The 16559-nt window shown below is 37.9% G+C and overlaps 1 protein-coding gene across 1 annotated transcript in view; it reads left to right on the forward strand.

The window, feature by feature from the left end:
- LOC131828729 (anthrax toxin receptor-like) overlaps nucleotides 1-16559 on the forward strand; it is a 61452-nt gene that overhangs the window by 22218 nt on the left and 22675 nt on the right. Inside the window, exons 2-3 of the mRNA XM_059169676.1 lie at nucleotides 14939-15010; nucleotides 16404-16475. Of these exons, the coding sequence (XP_059025659.1) occupies nucleotides 14939-15010; nucleotides 16404-16475 (144 nt within the window). The remainder of the gene's footprint in view (nucleotides 1-14938; nucleotides 15011-16403; nucleotides 16476-16559) is intronic.

Genomic DNA, 16559 nt, shown 5'->3' on the forward strand with positions numbered 1-16559 from the left:
TCTTGTTTTTTTTTTTTCGAAGTGAGCTCTTCTGCCTTGTCATTTTATTCAGATAAGAATAGATGAATGAAAGAACAAAATAGTAAAAGGCTAGCAATGATTCCAGAAAACATACAGTAACCAAATCGGAAGAAACCTGAAACTGGAAAGGGGGACAGGAGAGAAAAAACGAGAAAAAAACTATATATATATATATATATATATATATATATATATATATATACATGTGTACATGTACATGTATATATACAAGTGTGTGGCTTTGTTATATATTAGGTTAATAGAACAAAGCCACACACTTGTATATATAAAATCAAGTGTGTGGCTTTGTTCTATTAACCTAATATATAACAAAGCCACACACTTGATTTTGGGTGTATTTTGGTCTGTTAGAAGAAACTGCCTCCCAAAATTTTGAAGAAATAATAACATATATATACAAAAATAAGAGTAAACATGATGAAGGGATGGACTATGACTGTAAATATGAAAATTTAAAAAGGTTCCATAAAAGGAATTGATAAGATAGGAAGTTGGTTGAAAAAAGGGGGGGAAAAAAGGAGATAATTTGATCAGGCTGGAGACTAAAACAAAGCCATACAGTAGATCTAGGGCATATTTTGTTCTGTTAGAAGAAACTGTATCCAAAATTTTAAAGAAAGAAAAACTTATATGTATACAAAAAATGAGGTTAAATACAATGAAGGGATAGAATATGACTATAAAAATGAAAATTAAAAAAGATTTTTACAAAGGTATTGATAGGATAAAATAGGTTAAAATAGGAAAGAGGAAAAATTTTTTAAAAATAAAAAGAAAAAAGTAGCAAAAATTTTAAAAATTTAACTTTGAAAGACAAAGAATCATGGGTAAAAAGACACAAATTCTATGTGCTGTATTCCCCTAACACCAGTGTTTTACAGTTCTCATTGATTGATGAACTTGGTCTTGGCTGAATGTTTTTGCTGATCTTCTGGGGGAAGGGCCTGTTGCAGTGATTTTCAAATGTCTTTGCCTTGCCAGAGGCCCAACTGAACAGTCTGCTTGGGTTCATTCTCAGTAGCTTTCGTTCCCTGAATGATTTCTGTACAGCTTTAGAGGGCAAGAATAAAGATGGTTGCTTCCTAATCTCTGGCCAGGCCCTGTAGGAGCTGAGAGCTCGGGGCCCCACTCTTCAGTGTGCACTCCGAGAAAAGCACTCAATCTGTCCCATCTCCCTGGTCTCTGGCCACAATCTGAGTTGACCTGGCCTGTGACCGAGCATTTCTTCTCTGGCACACAGCCCATTTGGAGTCTCCAAACCCAGCAGATTCCTGCAGCACACTCCCATGCCACTCCTCCTGGTAGAGGAATGAGGGGCCCTTCCCAGATCTGCTGCTTGTGAGGTCCCTGCTCAAAAAGTCATGGTCCGATGATTTAAGGTAACCTTGAACTGAGAGCCCATCCTCGGCTCCATCTCTGCAGCTGGATTCCCCGTTCTGATACCTGAGAACTCTGCCACATTCAGACACCCCTGGTCTTTCTGTGACCCCAGGGGTCCTGAGACCACACTGTCCCCATGAGGGCTCCACCCCTGCTTAACCTCTGGAGCAACCTCCCTCTGTGGAGCAGACTTCTAAAAGTTCCCATTTTGTACTCCATTACTCTACTGCTTGCTGGGAGCCAGCCCCAGCCCCCTGCAGTCTCTCTTCCTGTATGTTGCCTCAGATTCACTTATCCACATGTCCTACCTTCTAGAAAGTGGTCACTTTTATGTTCTTAGAATTGCTGCTATTCTTCTCTTCCATCTCCTGTTTAGTTGGATGTGTTGAGAATGGTTTGTTAACTATCCAACTGAATTCCTGGGACCAGATGAAATTTAGGTCTACTCTTCCACCATCTCGCTCCTCCCTCCTCAGTGTGGTTTTGATTTGAATTTCCGTGATGGCTAATGATGATGAACATTTTCTCATGTGCCTGTTAGCTATTTGTATGTCTTCTTTGGAGAAGTGTCTGTTCATGTTTTCTGCCCATTTTTTGACTTGATTGTTTGCTTTTTGGGGGCTGACTTTGAGAAGTTCTTTGATATCTTGGATATCAGCTCTTTGTCTGTAGTGTCATTTGCAAATATCTTCTCCCATTCCATGGGTTGCCTTTTTGTTTTATTGATTGTTTCCTTTCCTGTGCAGAAACTTTTTATCTTGATGAATTCCAAAAAGTTCATTTTCACTTTTGTTTCCCTTGCCTTTGGAGACATGTCTTGAAAGAAGTTGTGGCCAATGTTGAAGAGGTTACTGCCTAGGTTCCCCTCTAGGGTTTGATGGATTCCTGTCTCACATTGAGGTCTTTCATCCATTTTGAGTTTATCTTTGTGTATGGTGTAAGGGAATTGTTGATTTTCATTCTTTTGTATATTGCTGTCCAATTTTCTCAGCACCATTTATTGAAGAGACTGTCTTTTTTCCGTTGGATATTTTTTCCTGATTTGTCAAAGATTATCTGACCTAGAGTTGAGGGTCCACATCTGGGCTCTCTATTCTGTTCCACTAGTCTATGTGTCTCTTTCTGTGCCAGAACAATGCTGTCTTGGTGATCACAGCTTTGTAATATAGCTTGAAATCAGGCAACGTGATGCCCCCAGCTTTGTTGTTCTTTTTCAACATTTCCTTGGTGATTCATGATCTTTTCTGGTTGCATGCAAATTTTAGGATTGTTTGTTCCAACTCTTTGAAAAATGCCAATGGTATTTTGATCTGGATGGTGTTGAAAGTATAGATTGTTCTGGGCAGTATAGACATTTTAACAATGTTTATTCTTCCAATCCATGAGCATGATCTGTGTGTCCACAAATATATATTGTCAGTGTGAGATATTTTTCTCTCTGGATGGATATTGTCCAAACTAATTTGTAATGAGCTCTATTTCCTTGGTTTGGAGACAAGTACTTATAGGGATTGGGTATTCTAAAATTGTAAGAAAGATAGAAACTAACCTAAATATATTTCAAATTCATATGATCTAGGCAAATACTTAGTTATTGGTTTAAGTAAAATAGACATGGCTTTAGTTATCAGCATTAAAATTAAAACTTTCATGTGTCTTGGTTTACTAAAATAAGTAGATATGATCTCTGTTCCAAAATGTTTAAAAAAAAATAACTTGGGAGAATGATGAACTTTTATGTTTCATCAGGGTTTTTTTTTTTTAATTTTATTTTAATTTCAGTTAGTTAACACACCACGTTCTATTAGTTTCATGTGCACATTATAGTGACCCATCACTTCCATCCATCACCTGTGCACATCAGAACAAGTGGACCCCTTAATTCCCATTGCCTATTTCACTGATCCTCCCCATGTCTCATAAAGTTTTTATGGGTAATCTCAACAAAACTGTTAGGAACAAGTACATTGAATAGATGTAAATTAAATTAGAAATTTTAGATAAAAATAAAAGAAAATAAAAGTTTAACACTTTTAGTTCTTACATTTAAGTTTTTTATTCATTTGAGTTAATTTTTGTATATGACATAAGGTAAGAGCCCAAATACATTATTACATGTAGACATCCAGTTTTCCCAGCACTGTGTTTTTTGAAAATAGTGTCCTTGCCACATTGAATGTTCTTGATATCCTTGTTAAAAGATCAATTGAACATACATATGAGGGTTTATTTCAATGCTCATTATTCTATTCCATTAGTCTATATGTCTGTCTTTATGCCAGTATTACACCATTTTGATTATTGTAGCTCTGGGGTTTTTGTTGTTGTTTATTTAGATTTTTATTTAAATTCTAATTAATTAACATTTAGTGGAATATTCACTTCAGGAGTAGAATTTAGTGTTTCTTTGCTTACTTATAACAACCCATACTATCATAACAAGTGCCCACCCATCACCTATTTAGACCACCCCCAACCTAGCTCCCTCCATCTACCCTGTTTGTTCTGTATTGTTGAGTGTCTCATGGTTTGCTTCTCTCTCTGTTCCCTGTTAACTTCTGTTCTCATGTTTCCTAAGTTCCTCATCTGTTTGAAGTCATATGTTATTTGTCTTTCTCTGACTGACTTATTTCATTAGCATTTCATTAGCATTGGAGCACTCTCACTCCATATGTCACAGCTATATATACATGTCTATATATGTCCCAACTCTTTTATCCTTTCCTCAATGGGTGGACAGTTGAGCTTGGCCTATAGTTTGGCTATTGTTAATAAACCTGCTATAAACATTGAGGTGTATGTGACCCTTGAGTCTGTATTTTTGTATCCACTAGGTAAGTACCTAGAGGTGCAATTGCTGAGGCATAGGGTAGTTTCCTTAAATCTTAGAGGATTACACAGGCAGTAACTTCTTTGACTTTAGTTATACAAAAATCTTATTATTTTATTTTATTTTATTTTTTCAGTGTTCCAAGATTCATTGTTTATGCGCCACACTCAGTGTACAAAAGTCTTTAAAAAATAGATTTAAAATAAGGCATCTGAGCTTCATCACGAGGAAAACCTTCTAAACATTGAAGGAAACAACCAACTAAACTAAAAGGCAACCTTTGGGATAGGGGAAAATATTTGCAAATGACCTCTCTAGTAAAGGGTAAGATCCAAAACACATAAAGAGCTTATCAAATGAACACTTAAAAAAAAGTCATCCAGTTTAGAAATTAGGCAAAATAGCATGAATAGACTTCTTTCCAAAGAAGACATCCAGATGGCCAAGGGGCCCATGAAAAGATGTTCAACATCATTCATCATCAGGGTAATACAAATCAAAAGTACAAGGGGTATCAACTCTCTCTGGTCAGAACGGCTAAAATTAACAACACAGTAAACAACAGGTTTTGGTAAGGATATGGAGAAAGGGGAACCCACTTACACTGTTGGTGGGAATGCAAACTGGTACAGCCACACTGGAAAATGGAGTGGAAATTTCTCAGACAATGATTATTGTAGCTTTGTAATAAATTTTGAAACCAGAAAATGTGAGTCCACAAACTTTGTTTTTATTCAAGACCTTTTTTTAAGATTTATTTATTTATTTGGCGAAAAAAAGACTTATTTATTTATTTGAGAATGAGAGAGAGAGCATGTACATGGGTGCACACATACAAGCTTAAGCAGGGGGTTGGGCAGAGGAATAGAATCTCAGACAGACTTCCTGCTAAGGGAAGATTCTGTAGGGCTTGATCCCATAATCCTGAGATCATGACCAAGAGCTAGGCATTTAACCAACCAAGCCACCCAGTTACCCCAAGAAGTTTTTTAGATATCTGAGGTCTCTTAAGATTCCATATGAATTTTAGAATGAATTGTTCAGTTTCTGCCAAAATAAAAAAAAATGCTGAGATTTTGATAAAGATTGCACTAAGCCCATAGATGGCCTTGGCTACTATTGCCAGCTTTAAGATACTAAGTCTTCCAGTGAATATGTAAGGTCCCTCCAATGATTTGAGTCTTTTTAAATTTCTTTTAGCCATGTATTATAGTTTTCAATGTACTAGTCTTCTGCCTCTTTGATTAAATTTATTCACAAGTATTTTGTTCTGTTTGATGATATTATAAATGGATTTGTTTTCTTAATTTCCTTTTTGGAATGTTCATTGTTAGTGCATATCAAAATGTAACTGATTTTTTAATGTTAATTCTGTATCCTGTAACTTTGCTAATTTCTTTTATTAGTCAAACAGTTTGTGTGTGTATGGAATCTATGGGGTTTTCTACATGTAAGATCATATTGTCCAAGAACAGAGACAATTTTACATTTTCCCTTTCAATATGGATGCCTTTATTTCTTGTCCTTGACTAATTGATCCAGCTAGAACTTCCAATACTCTATTGAACTGAAATGATGGAACTGGGCATTTTTGTATTACTTTTGATCTTAGGAAAAGCTTTTAGTCTTTCACCACTGATATGTCAGCTATGGGTTTTTCATATATGGCTCTTATTATGCTTATCATAGAACTTTTCTCTCATTCCTAAACAGAGCATTTTTGTGACATATGTTGATTTTTTCAAATGGTTTTCCTCATAAATTGGAATGATCATGGAATTTGTTTCTTTTTTGATCTATTAAGCCTATCATATTCTATTCTGTTAATTACATTGTTTTATTTTTGCATTGAACCATGTTTCCATTGTGGAAATACATCCTAGTTGGTCATGGAATATAAATCTTTTAATATGTTGTTAAATTCAGTTTGCTAGATTCTTTTGCTGAGGATTTTTGCATCCATATTCATATGGGTTATTGATCTGTACTTGAAGTATTAGTATGGCTTTGATTTTTGGATAATGCAGATCTCATAGAATGAGTCTGAAGTTGTTCTTCAATTTTTTTGAAGTGTTTGGGAGAGATTGGTGTTAACTCTTCATTAAATGTTTGTTCATTTCAACCTACAAAACCTTCTGGTCCCAGGCTTTTCTCTTCTGGGAAATTTATAATTACTGATACAATCTCTTTACTAGGTCTATTCAGGTCTATAGGTCTATTCAGATTTTTTTAAAATTTACTTTAAATTTTCAGCATAACAGTATTCATTATTTTTACACCACACCCAGTGCTCCATGCAATCCCTGCCCTCTATAATACCCACCACCTGGTACCCAACCTCCCACCCCCTGCCCCTTCAAAACTCTCAGATTGTTTTTCAGAGTCCATAGTCTCTCATGGTTCACCTCCCCTTCCAGTTTCCCCCAACTCCCTTCTCCTCTCTAACTCCCCATGTCCTCCATGCTATTTGTTATGCTCCACAAATAAGTGAAACCATATGATAATTGACTCTCTCTGCTTGACTTATTTCACTCAGCATTATCTCTTCCAGTCCTGTCCATGTTGCTACAAAAGTTATGCTTCTTTTTGTTTCAGTTTTGGCACATTGCATGTCTCTAGGAATTTATCCATTTGCTGTAGGTTATCTAATTCATGGATGTATAATAACTCTGACTAATTTCTTATGATTCTAAGTATTTCTGTAGTATCAGTTGCAATATCTCCTCTTTCTAAATTAAATTTATTTATTTCAGCACCTTTTTTATTTTGTTCTCTGCTAACTTTGGGATGTATTGGTTCTTTTTTTTTTTTTCTCGTTCCTTGACATGTAAAGTAAGATAAAGTAAGATATTTTATTTGACATTTTACTAATTCCTTAATATATGCATTCCTCATTATTCATTTTCCTCTCAGAACTGCTTCTGCAGTATTCTATAGGTTTTGCTATTTGTTTCCATTCCCATTAGTTTCCATTAGGATTTTTTCTTCTATTTGTTTCTTTTTCCCATTCTAATCTTCTTTGACTCATTGGTCATGTTTAATTTCCATAAATATATGTTTGTTTTCCAGATTGTCTCTTGTTTTTTATTCCATGTTGTTCAAAAAGACAGCTATGACTTAAATCTTCTTAAATTTGCTAAGACTGGAGGAGTCAAGATGGCGGAGAAGTAGCAAGCTGAGACTGCTTCAGCTAGCCAGAGATCAGCTAGATAGCTTATCTAAAGATTGCAAACACCTGAAAATCCATCGGCAGATCGAAGAGAAGAAGAACAGCAATTCTGGAAACAGAAAAACAACCACTTTCTGAAAGGTGTTTTCTTTTTTTAAAAATTCTTTTCTTTTCTTTTCTTTTCTTTTTTTTTTCTTTTCTTTTTGTTTTTTTTTTTTCTTTCTTCCTTTTTGAACCTCTTTTTATCCCCTTTCTCCCCACTCACGATTTTGGATCTCTTCTAATTTGGTTAAAGCATATTTTCCTGGGGTTGTTGCCACCCTTTTAGTATTTTACTTGCCCCTTCATCTACTCTTATCTGGACAAAATGACAAGACGTAAAAATTCAACACAAAAAAAAGAACAAGAGGCAGTACCGAAGGCTAGGGACCTAATCAATACAGACATCGGTAATATGTCAGATCTAGAGTTCAGAATGACAATTCTCAAGGTTCTAGCCGGGCTCGAAAAAGGCATGGAAGATATTAGAGAAACCCTCTCGAGAGATATAAAAGCCCTTTCTGGAGAAATAAAAGAACTAAAATCTAACCAAGTTGAAATCAAAAAAGCTATTAATGAGGTGCAATCAAAAATGGAGGCTCTAACTGCTAGGATAAATGAGGCAGAAGAAAGAATTAGTGATATAGAAGACCAAATGATAGAGAATAAAGAAGCTGAGCAAAAGAGGGACAAACAGCTACTGGACCACGAGGGGAGAATTCGAGAAATAAGTGACACCATAAGACAAAACAATATTAGAATAATTGGGATTCCAGAAGAAGAAGAAAGAGAGAGGGGAGCAGAAGGTATACTGGAGAGAATTATTGGGGAGAATTTCCCCAAGATGGCAAAGGGAACGAGCATCAAAATTCAGGAGGTTCAGAGAATGCCCCTCAAAATCAATAAGAATAGGCCCACACCCCATCACCTAATAGTAAAATTTACAAGTCTCAGTGACAAAGAGAAAATCCTGAAAGCAGCCCGGGAAAAGAAGTCTGTAACATACAATGGTAAAAATATTAGATTGGCAGCTGACTTATCCACAGAGACCTGGCAGGCCAGAAAGAGCTGGCATGATATTTTCAGAGCACTAAACGAGAAAAACATGCAGCCAAGAATACTATATCCAGCTAGGCTATCATTGAAAATAGAAGGAGAGATTAAAAGCTTCCAGGACAAACAACAACTGAAAGAATTTGCAAATACCAAACCAGCTCTACAGGAAATATTGAAAGGGGTCCTCTAAGCAAAGAGAGAGCCTACAAGTGGTAGATCAGAAAGGAACAGAGACCATATACAGTAACAGTCACCTTACAGGCAATACAATGGCACTAAGTTCATATCTCTCAATAGTTACCCTGAATGTGAATGGGCTAAATGCCCCTGTCAAAAGACACAGGGTATCAGAATGGATAAAAAAACAAAACCCATCTATATGTTGCCTCCAAGAAACACATTTTAAGCCCGAAGATACCTCCAGATTTAAAGTGAGGGGGTGGAAAAGAATTTACCATGCTAATGGACATCAGAAGAAAGCAGGAGTGGCAATCCTTATATCAGATCAATTAGATTTTAAGCCAAAGACTATAATAAGAGATGAGGAAGGACACTATATCATACTCAAAGGGTCTGTCCAACAAGAAGATTTAACAATTTTAAATATCTATGCCCCCAATGTGGGAGCAGCCAACTATATAAACCAATTAATAACAAAATCAAAGAAACACATCAACAATAATACAATAATAGTAGGGGACTTTAACACTCCCCTCACTGAAATGGACAGGTCATCCAAGCAAAAGATCAGCAAGGAAATAAAGGCCTTAAACGACACACTGGACCAGATGGACATCACAGATATATTCAGAATATTTCATCCCAAAGCAACAGAATACACATTCTTCTCTAGTGCACATGGAACATTCTCCAGAATAGATCACACCCTCGGTCCTAAATCAGGACTCAACCGGTATCAAAAGATTGGGATCATTCCCTGCATATTTTCAGACCACAATGCTCTAAAGCTAGAACTCAACCACAAAAGGAAGTTTGGAAAGAACCCAAATACATGGAGACTAAACAGTATCCTTCAAAAGAATGAATGGGTCAACCGGGAAATTAAAGAAGAATTGAAAAAAATCATGGAAACAAATGATAATGAAAATACAACGGTTCAAAATCTGTGGGACACAACAAAGGCAGTCCTGAGAGGAAAATATATAGCGGTACAAGCCTTTCTCAAGAAACAAGAAAGGTCTCAGGTACACAACCTAACCCTACACCTAAAGGAGCTGGAGAAAGAACAAGAAAGAAACCCTAAGCCCAGCAGGAGAAGAGAAATCATAAAGATCAGAGAAGAAATCAATGAAATAGAAACCAAAAAAACAATAGAACAAATCAACGAAACTAGGAGCTGGTTCTTTGAAAGAATTAATAAAATTGATAAACCCCTGGCCCGACTTATCAAAAAGAAAAGAGAAAGGACCCAAATAAATAAAATCATGAATGAAAGAGGAGAGATCACAACTAACACCAAAGAAATACAAACTATTATAAGAACATACTATGAGCAACTCTACGGCAATAAATTTGACAATCTGGAAGAAATGGATGCATTCCTAGAAACATATAAACTACCACAACTGAACCAGGAAGAAATAGAAAGCCTGAACAGACCCATAACCAGTAAGGAGATTGAAACAGTCATTAAAAATCTCCAAACAAACAAAAGCCCAGGGCCAGACGGCTTCCCGGGGGAATTCTACCAAACATTTAAAGAAGAACTAATTCCTATTCTCCTGAAACTGTTCCAAAAAATAGAAATGGAAGGAAAACTTCCAAACTCATTTTATGAGGCCAGCATCACCTTGATCCCAAAACCAGACAAGGATCCCACCAAAAAAGAGAGCTATAGATCGATATCCTTGATGAACACAGATGCGAAAATACTCAACAAAATACTAGCCAATAGGATTCAACAGTACATTAAAAAGATTATTCACCACGACCAAGTGGGATTTATTCCAGGGCTGCAAGGTTGGTTCAACATCCGCAAATCAGTCAATGTGATACAACACATCAATAAAAGAAAGAACAAGAACCATATGATACTCTCAATAGATGCTGAAAAAGCATTTGACAAAGTACAACATCCCTTCCTGATCAAAACTCTTCAAAGTGTAGGGATAGAGGGCACATACCTCAATATCATCAAAGCCATCTATGAAAAACCCACCGCAAATATCATTCTCAATGGAGAAAAACTGAAAGCTTTTCCGCTAAGGTCAGGAACACGGCAGGGATGTCCATTATCACCACTGCTATTCAACATAGTACTAGAGGTCCTAGCCTCAGCAATCAGACAACAAAAGGAAATTAAAGGCATCCAAATCGGCAAAGAAGAAGTCAAATTATCACTCTTTGCAGATGATATGATACTCTATGTGGAAAACCCAAAAGACTCCACTCCAAAACTGCTAGAACTTATACAGGAATTCAGTAAAGTGTCAGGATATAAAATCAATGCACAGAAATCAGTTGCATTTCTCTACACCAACAGCAAGACAGAAGAAAGAGATATTAAGGAGTCAATCCCATTTACAATTGCATCCAAAACCATAAGATACCTAGGAATAAACCTAACCAAAGAGACACAGAATCTATACTCAGAAAACTATAAAGTACTCATGAAAGAAATTGAGGAAGACACAAAGAAATGGAAAAATGTTCCATGCTCCTGGATTGGAAGAATAAATATTGTGAAAATGTCTATGCTACCTAAAGCAATCTACACATTTAATGCAATTCCTATCGGAGAACCATCCATCTTTTTCAAAGAAATGGAACAAATAATGCTAAAATTTATATGGAACCAGAAAAGACCTCGAATAGCCAAAGGGATATTGAAAAAGAAAGCCAACGTTAGTGGCATCACAATTCCGGACTTCAAGCTCTATTACAAAGCTGTCATCATCAAGACAGCATGGTACTGGCACAAAAACAGACACATAGATCAATGGAACAGAATAGAGAGCCCAGAAATAGACCCTCAAATCTATGGTCAACTAATCTTCGACAAAGCAGGAAAGAATATCCAATGGAAAAAAGACAGCCTCTTCAATAAATGGTGATGGGAAAATTGGACAGCCACATGCAGAAAAATGAAATTGGACCATTTCCTTACACCACACACAAAAAAAGACTCAAAATGGATGAAGGACCTCAGTGTACGAAAGGAATCCATCAAAATCCTTGAGGAGAACACGGGCAGCAACCTCTTCGACCTCTGCCGCAGCAACATCTTCCTAGGAACAACGCAAAAGGCAAGGGAAGCAAGGGCAAAAATGAACTATTGGGATTTCATCAAGATCAAAAGCTTTTGCACAGCAAAGGAAACAGTTAACAAAATCAAAAGACAACTGACAGAATGGGAGAAGATATTTGCAAACGACATATCAGATAAAGGACGAGTGTCCAGAATCTATAAAGAACTTAGCAAACTCAACACCCAAAGAACAAATAATCCAATCAAGAAATGGGCAGAGGACATGAACAGACATTTCTGCAAAGAAGACATCCAGATGGCCAACAGACACATGAAAAAGTGCTCCATATCACTCGGCATCAGGGAAATACAAATCAAAACCACAATGAGATATCAACTCACACCAGTCAGAATGGCTAAAATTAACAAGTCAGGAAATGACAGATGCTGGCGAGGATGCGGAGAAAGGGGAACCCTCCTACACTGTTGGTGGGAATGCAAGCTGGTGCAACCTCTCTGGAAAACAGCATGGAGGTTCCTCAAAATGTTGAAAATAGAACTGCCCTATGACCCAGCAATTGCACTATTGGGTATTTACCCTAAAGATACAAATGTAGTGATCCAAAGGGGCACATGCACCCGAATGTTTATAGCAGCAATGTCCACAACAGCCAAACTATGGAAAGAACCTAGATGCCCATCAACAGATGAATGGATCAAGAAGATGTGGTATATATACACAATGGAATACTATGCAGCCATCAAAAGAAACGAAATCTTGCCATTTGCAACAACATGGATGGAACTAGAGCGTATCATGCTTAGCAAAATAAGTCAAGCATAGAAAGACAACTATCATATGATCTCCCTGATATGAGGAAGTGGTGATGCAACATGGAGGCTTAAGTGGGTAGAAGAAGAATAAATGAAACAAGATGGGATTGGGAGGGAGACAAACCATAAGTGACTCTTAATCTCACAAAACAAACTGAGGGTTGCCGGGGGGAGGGGGTTTGGGAGAAGGGGGTGGGATTATGGACATTGGGGAGGGTATGTGATTTGGTGAGTGCTGTGAAGTGTGTAAACCTGGTGATTCACAGACCTGTACCCCTGGGGATAAAAATATATGTTTATAAAAAATAAAAAATAAAAAATTTAAAAAAAAGTTTTCAGTAAAGACAAAGTGATGTGCTTCTTATAAAGCACTTGAAAGAATAAATTGAATGTAAATTTTCTGTGTTACCACAGGCCAAAAAAAAAAAAAAATTTGCTAAGACTTGTTTGGTGTCCTATCATAGGATCTATCCTGGAGAATAATCTGTGTGGACTTGAAAAGGATGTGTATTCTGCAACAGTTGATTGAAATGTTTTATATATGTCTTTTAAGTCCACTTGGCCATAGTATGGTTCAATTCCAAGACTTTCTTGTTGCTTTTCTGTCTAGATGATCTACCCATCACTGGAACCTAGGGTATTAAAGTTGCTATTTTTGTGTTGTTACCTTTCCTTCCTTCAGATCTGTTAATATTGCTTAATATATTTAGGTGCTCTTGTTGTGTATGTATATATTTATGATTTTTGTATCATCTTGATGTATTTACTCTTTTATCATTATATGATAACTTTCTTTGATTCTGTTCCTATTTTTTGGCTTAAAGTCTATTTTGTCTGATATAAGTGTAACTATAATTTTTTATGTTCTACTTGCATGGAATACCTCCAAATCTCTGGTAGGCAGCAAGTAGCTGGGTCTTGTTTTTTATCTGTCATTTTGCAGATTTTTTTGTCTAGTATTATGCTGTTTCTAATCCTATGCTAGTACTGATGCTGTTTGTTGCTGTTTGAGATTTACTAACTCTCTATTGTCTTCTGAGGGAGAGAATTTGTCTTTCTTACAGCTTAGGCTCTCTACATGACTTCCTCCCATCCTTTCCATTCTTCCAGCATAGTTATATCATTAGTGTGTTTTGGCCTCAAGCTTTGATGATGGAGATGTCTTCAAACGTCTGCTGGTGCTCTTCATTCTCATTTAAGAGTGAGACACTAGAACAGGATTGGAGCTCTGTGTGCTGGAAGCCCACATAGTTGCTGTTCCATATTGCCTCCTTCCTAGTGGCCTGATTGTCCCTGCAGTATTTTCCACTGCCCAGGAGCACTCACGTTGATCTAAAGGTTTCTGGAGTCTAAACCTTTCTTCAAAATCATCACAAACTGGAAACTTCTCCAGAGTAGGTGGGTGAGTTGAAGATTCTTATTTCCTATAAATCTTCTTTGAAATATCCTCTTCACTCAGGGGGAAAACAGGAGAGAAAAGTAATGAGAAGGAGAGTGGACAGGGTTTCCATTAATTAAGGATGTTGTCTTGCACTTTAACATGGAAGCTTCTAAAAAGAAGTCTGCATTTGGGTTGGTTGTCAGAGTCTAGTACTTTCTTACTCAACCAGAGTCACCTTGATCTGCCTAGTGTAATGGGTAGAGCATGGGTTTTAAAGATAGATCTGCATTCAGATCCATGCTCACTATTAATATTGTGGCAAATGCCATAACCTGAGAGTCTCATCTGTAAAATGGGAATACTGCTGATATCATAGGGCTGTTCTGGAGTTAGAAATCAAGCTTGTAAAGTGTCTATTATATACATACTCCATGAATGATAATCCTGACTTCGTTAGAAACCACCTTCTGATAGTTTTAGATATAGCCTAGAGGAGGCAAAGGAATAATATAAAGGAAAATCCAGGAGCATTTTGTTGGGATGTGGTGCCCAAGAGCTCTGCCTCCAGCCCAACCACAGACACCTTCAAGGAGCAGGGGAGGAGCAGACATCTGAGAGACAATGGCAACCAGGAAAGCCAACAAATCAGAATCACTGGAGACTTTACCAACCAATGAATCCTCCCTTGTTTCTTGTCCAACGACCCCACCTAGCATGACCATACATCCTGGTTTGCTACCACAAGTCCCTCATCCTTTGAAGTTCCTCAGCCCAAGCATACAGATACTGTTAGATAACCTTCCCACAACTCACACTGATGAAAGTCACTACGAGGGAGACCCACTAGGTCACTGAGGATGTGTGTCAGGCTTTGGTTATGTTGAGGAGAGTAGAGGTGAGGAGTTTGCTAAAGGTCCTGCAGGAAGGCAGAGAGGACAGGAACTATTCCTACACAACAGATGTGACTCATCTCTCTGACTCGAGTTTCTTCATTTTCAGGTCAGGCAGTGTGAACAACAACTGGATGGACATCTATGACATGGTGGAAGATTTGGTCAATAAGTTTGACAAGTATGGCTTCTCTGTGTTAATAGTGTTGTTTCCTTCTGCCAGACATATTACAGAGCTGTTTAGACTCAGTGGGCATGGGAATCCCTCCAGTCAAGAACACAGAGCCCAGAGTGAAGTTCTGAAGCAAGAAAGGAGAGATCACAATGATTCCAAGGGTCTCAGCAACTTTACTTGGCTCCTGCCTGACAATCAGGCCATATTACTGGAGACACGGTAATATGCCCTGAGTACCTAACAGATTAGGAAACAGGAAAACCAGTAACACAGTAATTAAACACCTGGTTAAAGGCATCAGGGGCCAAAATAAAAAGGCAAAGGACTTATATGAAAGCTTACAGAAAAAGGAAAAATTTTAATTCAAGGATGGCTTCCCAGAAGATGTGGCAATATCAACTAGGTTTTGATGGATGGGAAAGACAGGGCAACAGGAACCATCAAGAATACTTCTTATGAAATGAGTGGTCTGTTTGGCTGCAGAGTAGGGTTATCTCAAGAGGGGACTAAGAGATGAGACTGGGCATGTTGGCTTGGAGCCAAGGCCATAATAGCTCATAGTGCCATGCCATGTGGCCTAGGTTTCATGTTGTGAGCAATAGGGAGCTACAGATAGTTCTTGTTGAAGGGTTTGACATGATCAAGGTTGTGTATTAGGAAGAAAAGTCTGACAGAAATGGGTAAAATGAGTGGAAACAAGAGCCAAGAGAAGTAGGGAATTCAGCTAGAGACCTATGGTACCAATTTAGCCAAGGATAATGAGAGTCAGCATACCAGAAGACAATGGCCAGGAGCAGGAAAGCCTGGAGGGATGTAGAGATGTAGGGATACAGGCCAGGAGGGATGTAGATGAATGGCTGCCAAGAGGGAAAATAATTTCTTTGAAAGGAGGAGGGAAGAAGTGGGGAAAACAGGCAAGAAAGGAAGGACAATGATGTTCCAAAGAATGTTAGAGAAGAGAGGTCATGTGGGAGATCCTCCTGCACGAGTGTGCAGGTGTTTCTCTGTCTCCTTGTAAATGCAGCTGCCTGTGTGAGTGCCTCTGTGTGTTTGTGTGTGTGTGTGTGTGTGTGTTTGTGTGTGTGCACCTGCACACACATGTACATAAGAGAGAAAAAAAGAGAGAACAGACTGACAGAAAAACACTATTGGGTGTTGTGAGGTAAGGATGGATCAAGATGCCATTCTGGCACACTCTTCCAGAAAGGCCAGATATCTTACAGGTCTCTGAATTCCTTACTAAAGTTTTGGGAATTTCTGGGGTTTGGGAAATGGGCCCCAAAGGATAAGAATTAGGGCGAGAGCAGGGGAACTGTCATGTACCCCCTCCCTGGCTGCTCATTGTCTTCATTTTGAGCCTCTTTCTATGACTTCTCACACACACATTCTTCCTCCTCAGCCCAAACGTGCGGATGTCTTTCATCACCTACTCCACAGAGGGCCACACTCTCATGAAACTCACATCAGACAGGTAAGTGTTGACATGGTGACCCCCAAGGCAGGCTCAGAGGGTAGGACTACAGAAAGAGCCAGGGACCAAATGAGTTCCCTGAGA

The sequence above is a fragment of the Mustela lutreola genome, chromosome 4 (genome assembly GCF_030435805.1).
Source record: "Mustela lutreola isolate mMusLut2 chromosome 4, mMusLut2.pri, whole genome shotgun sequence".
NCBI classification, from domain to species: Eukaryota; Metazoa; Chordata; class Mammalia; order Carnivora; family Mustelidae; genus Mustela; species Mustela lutreola.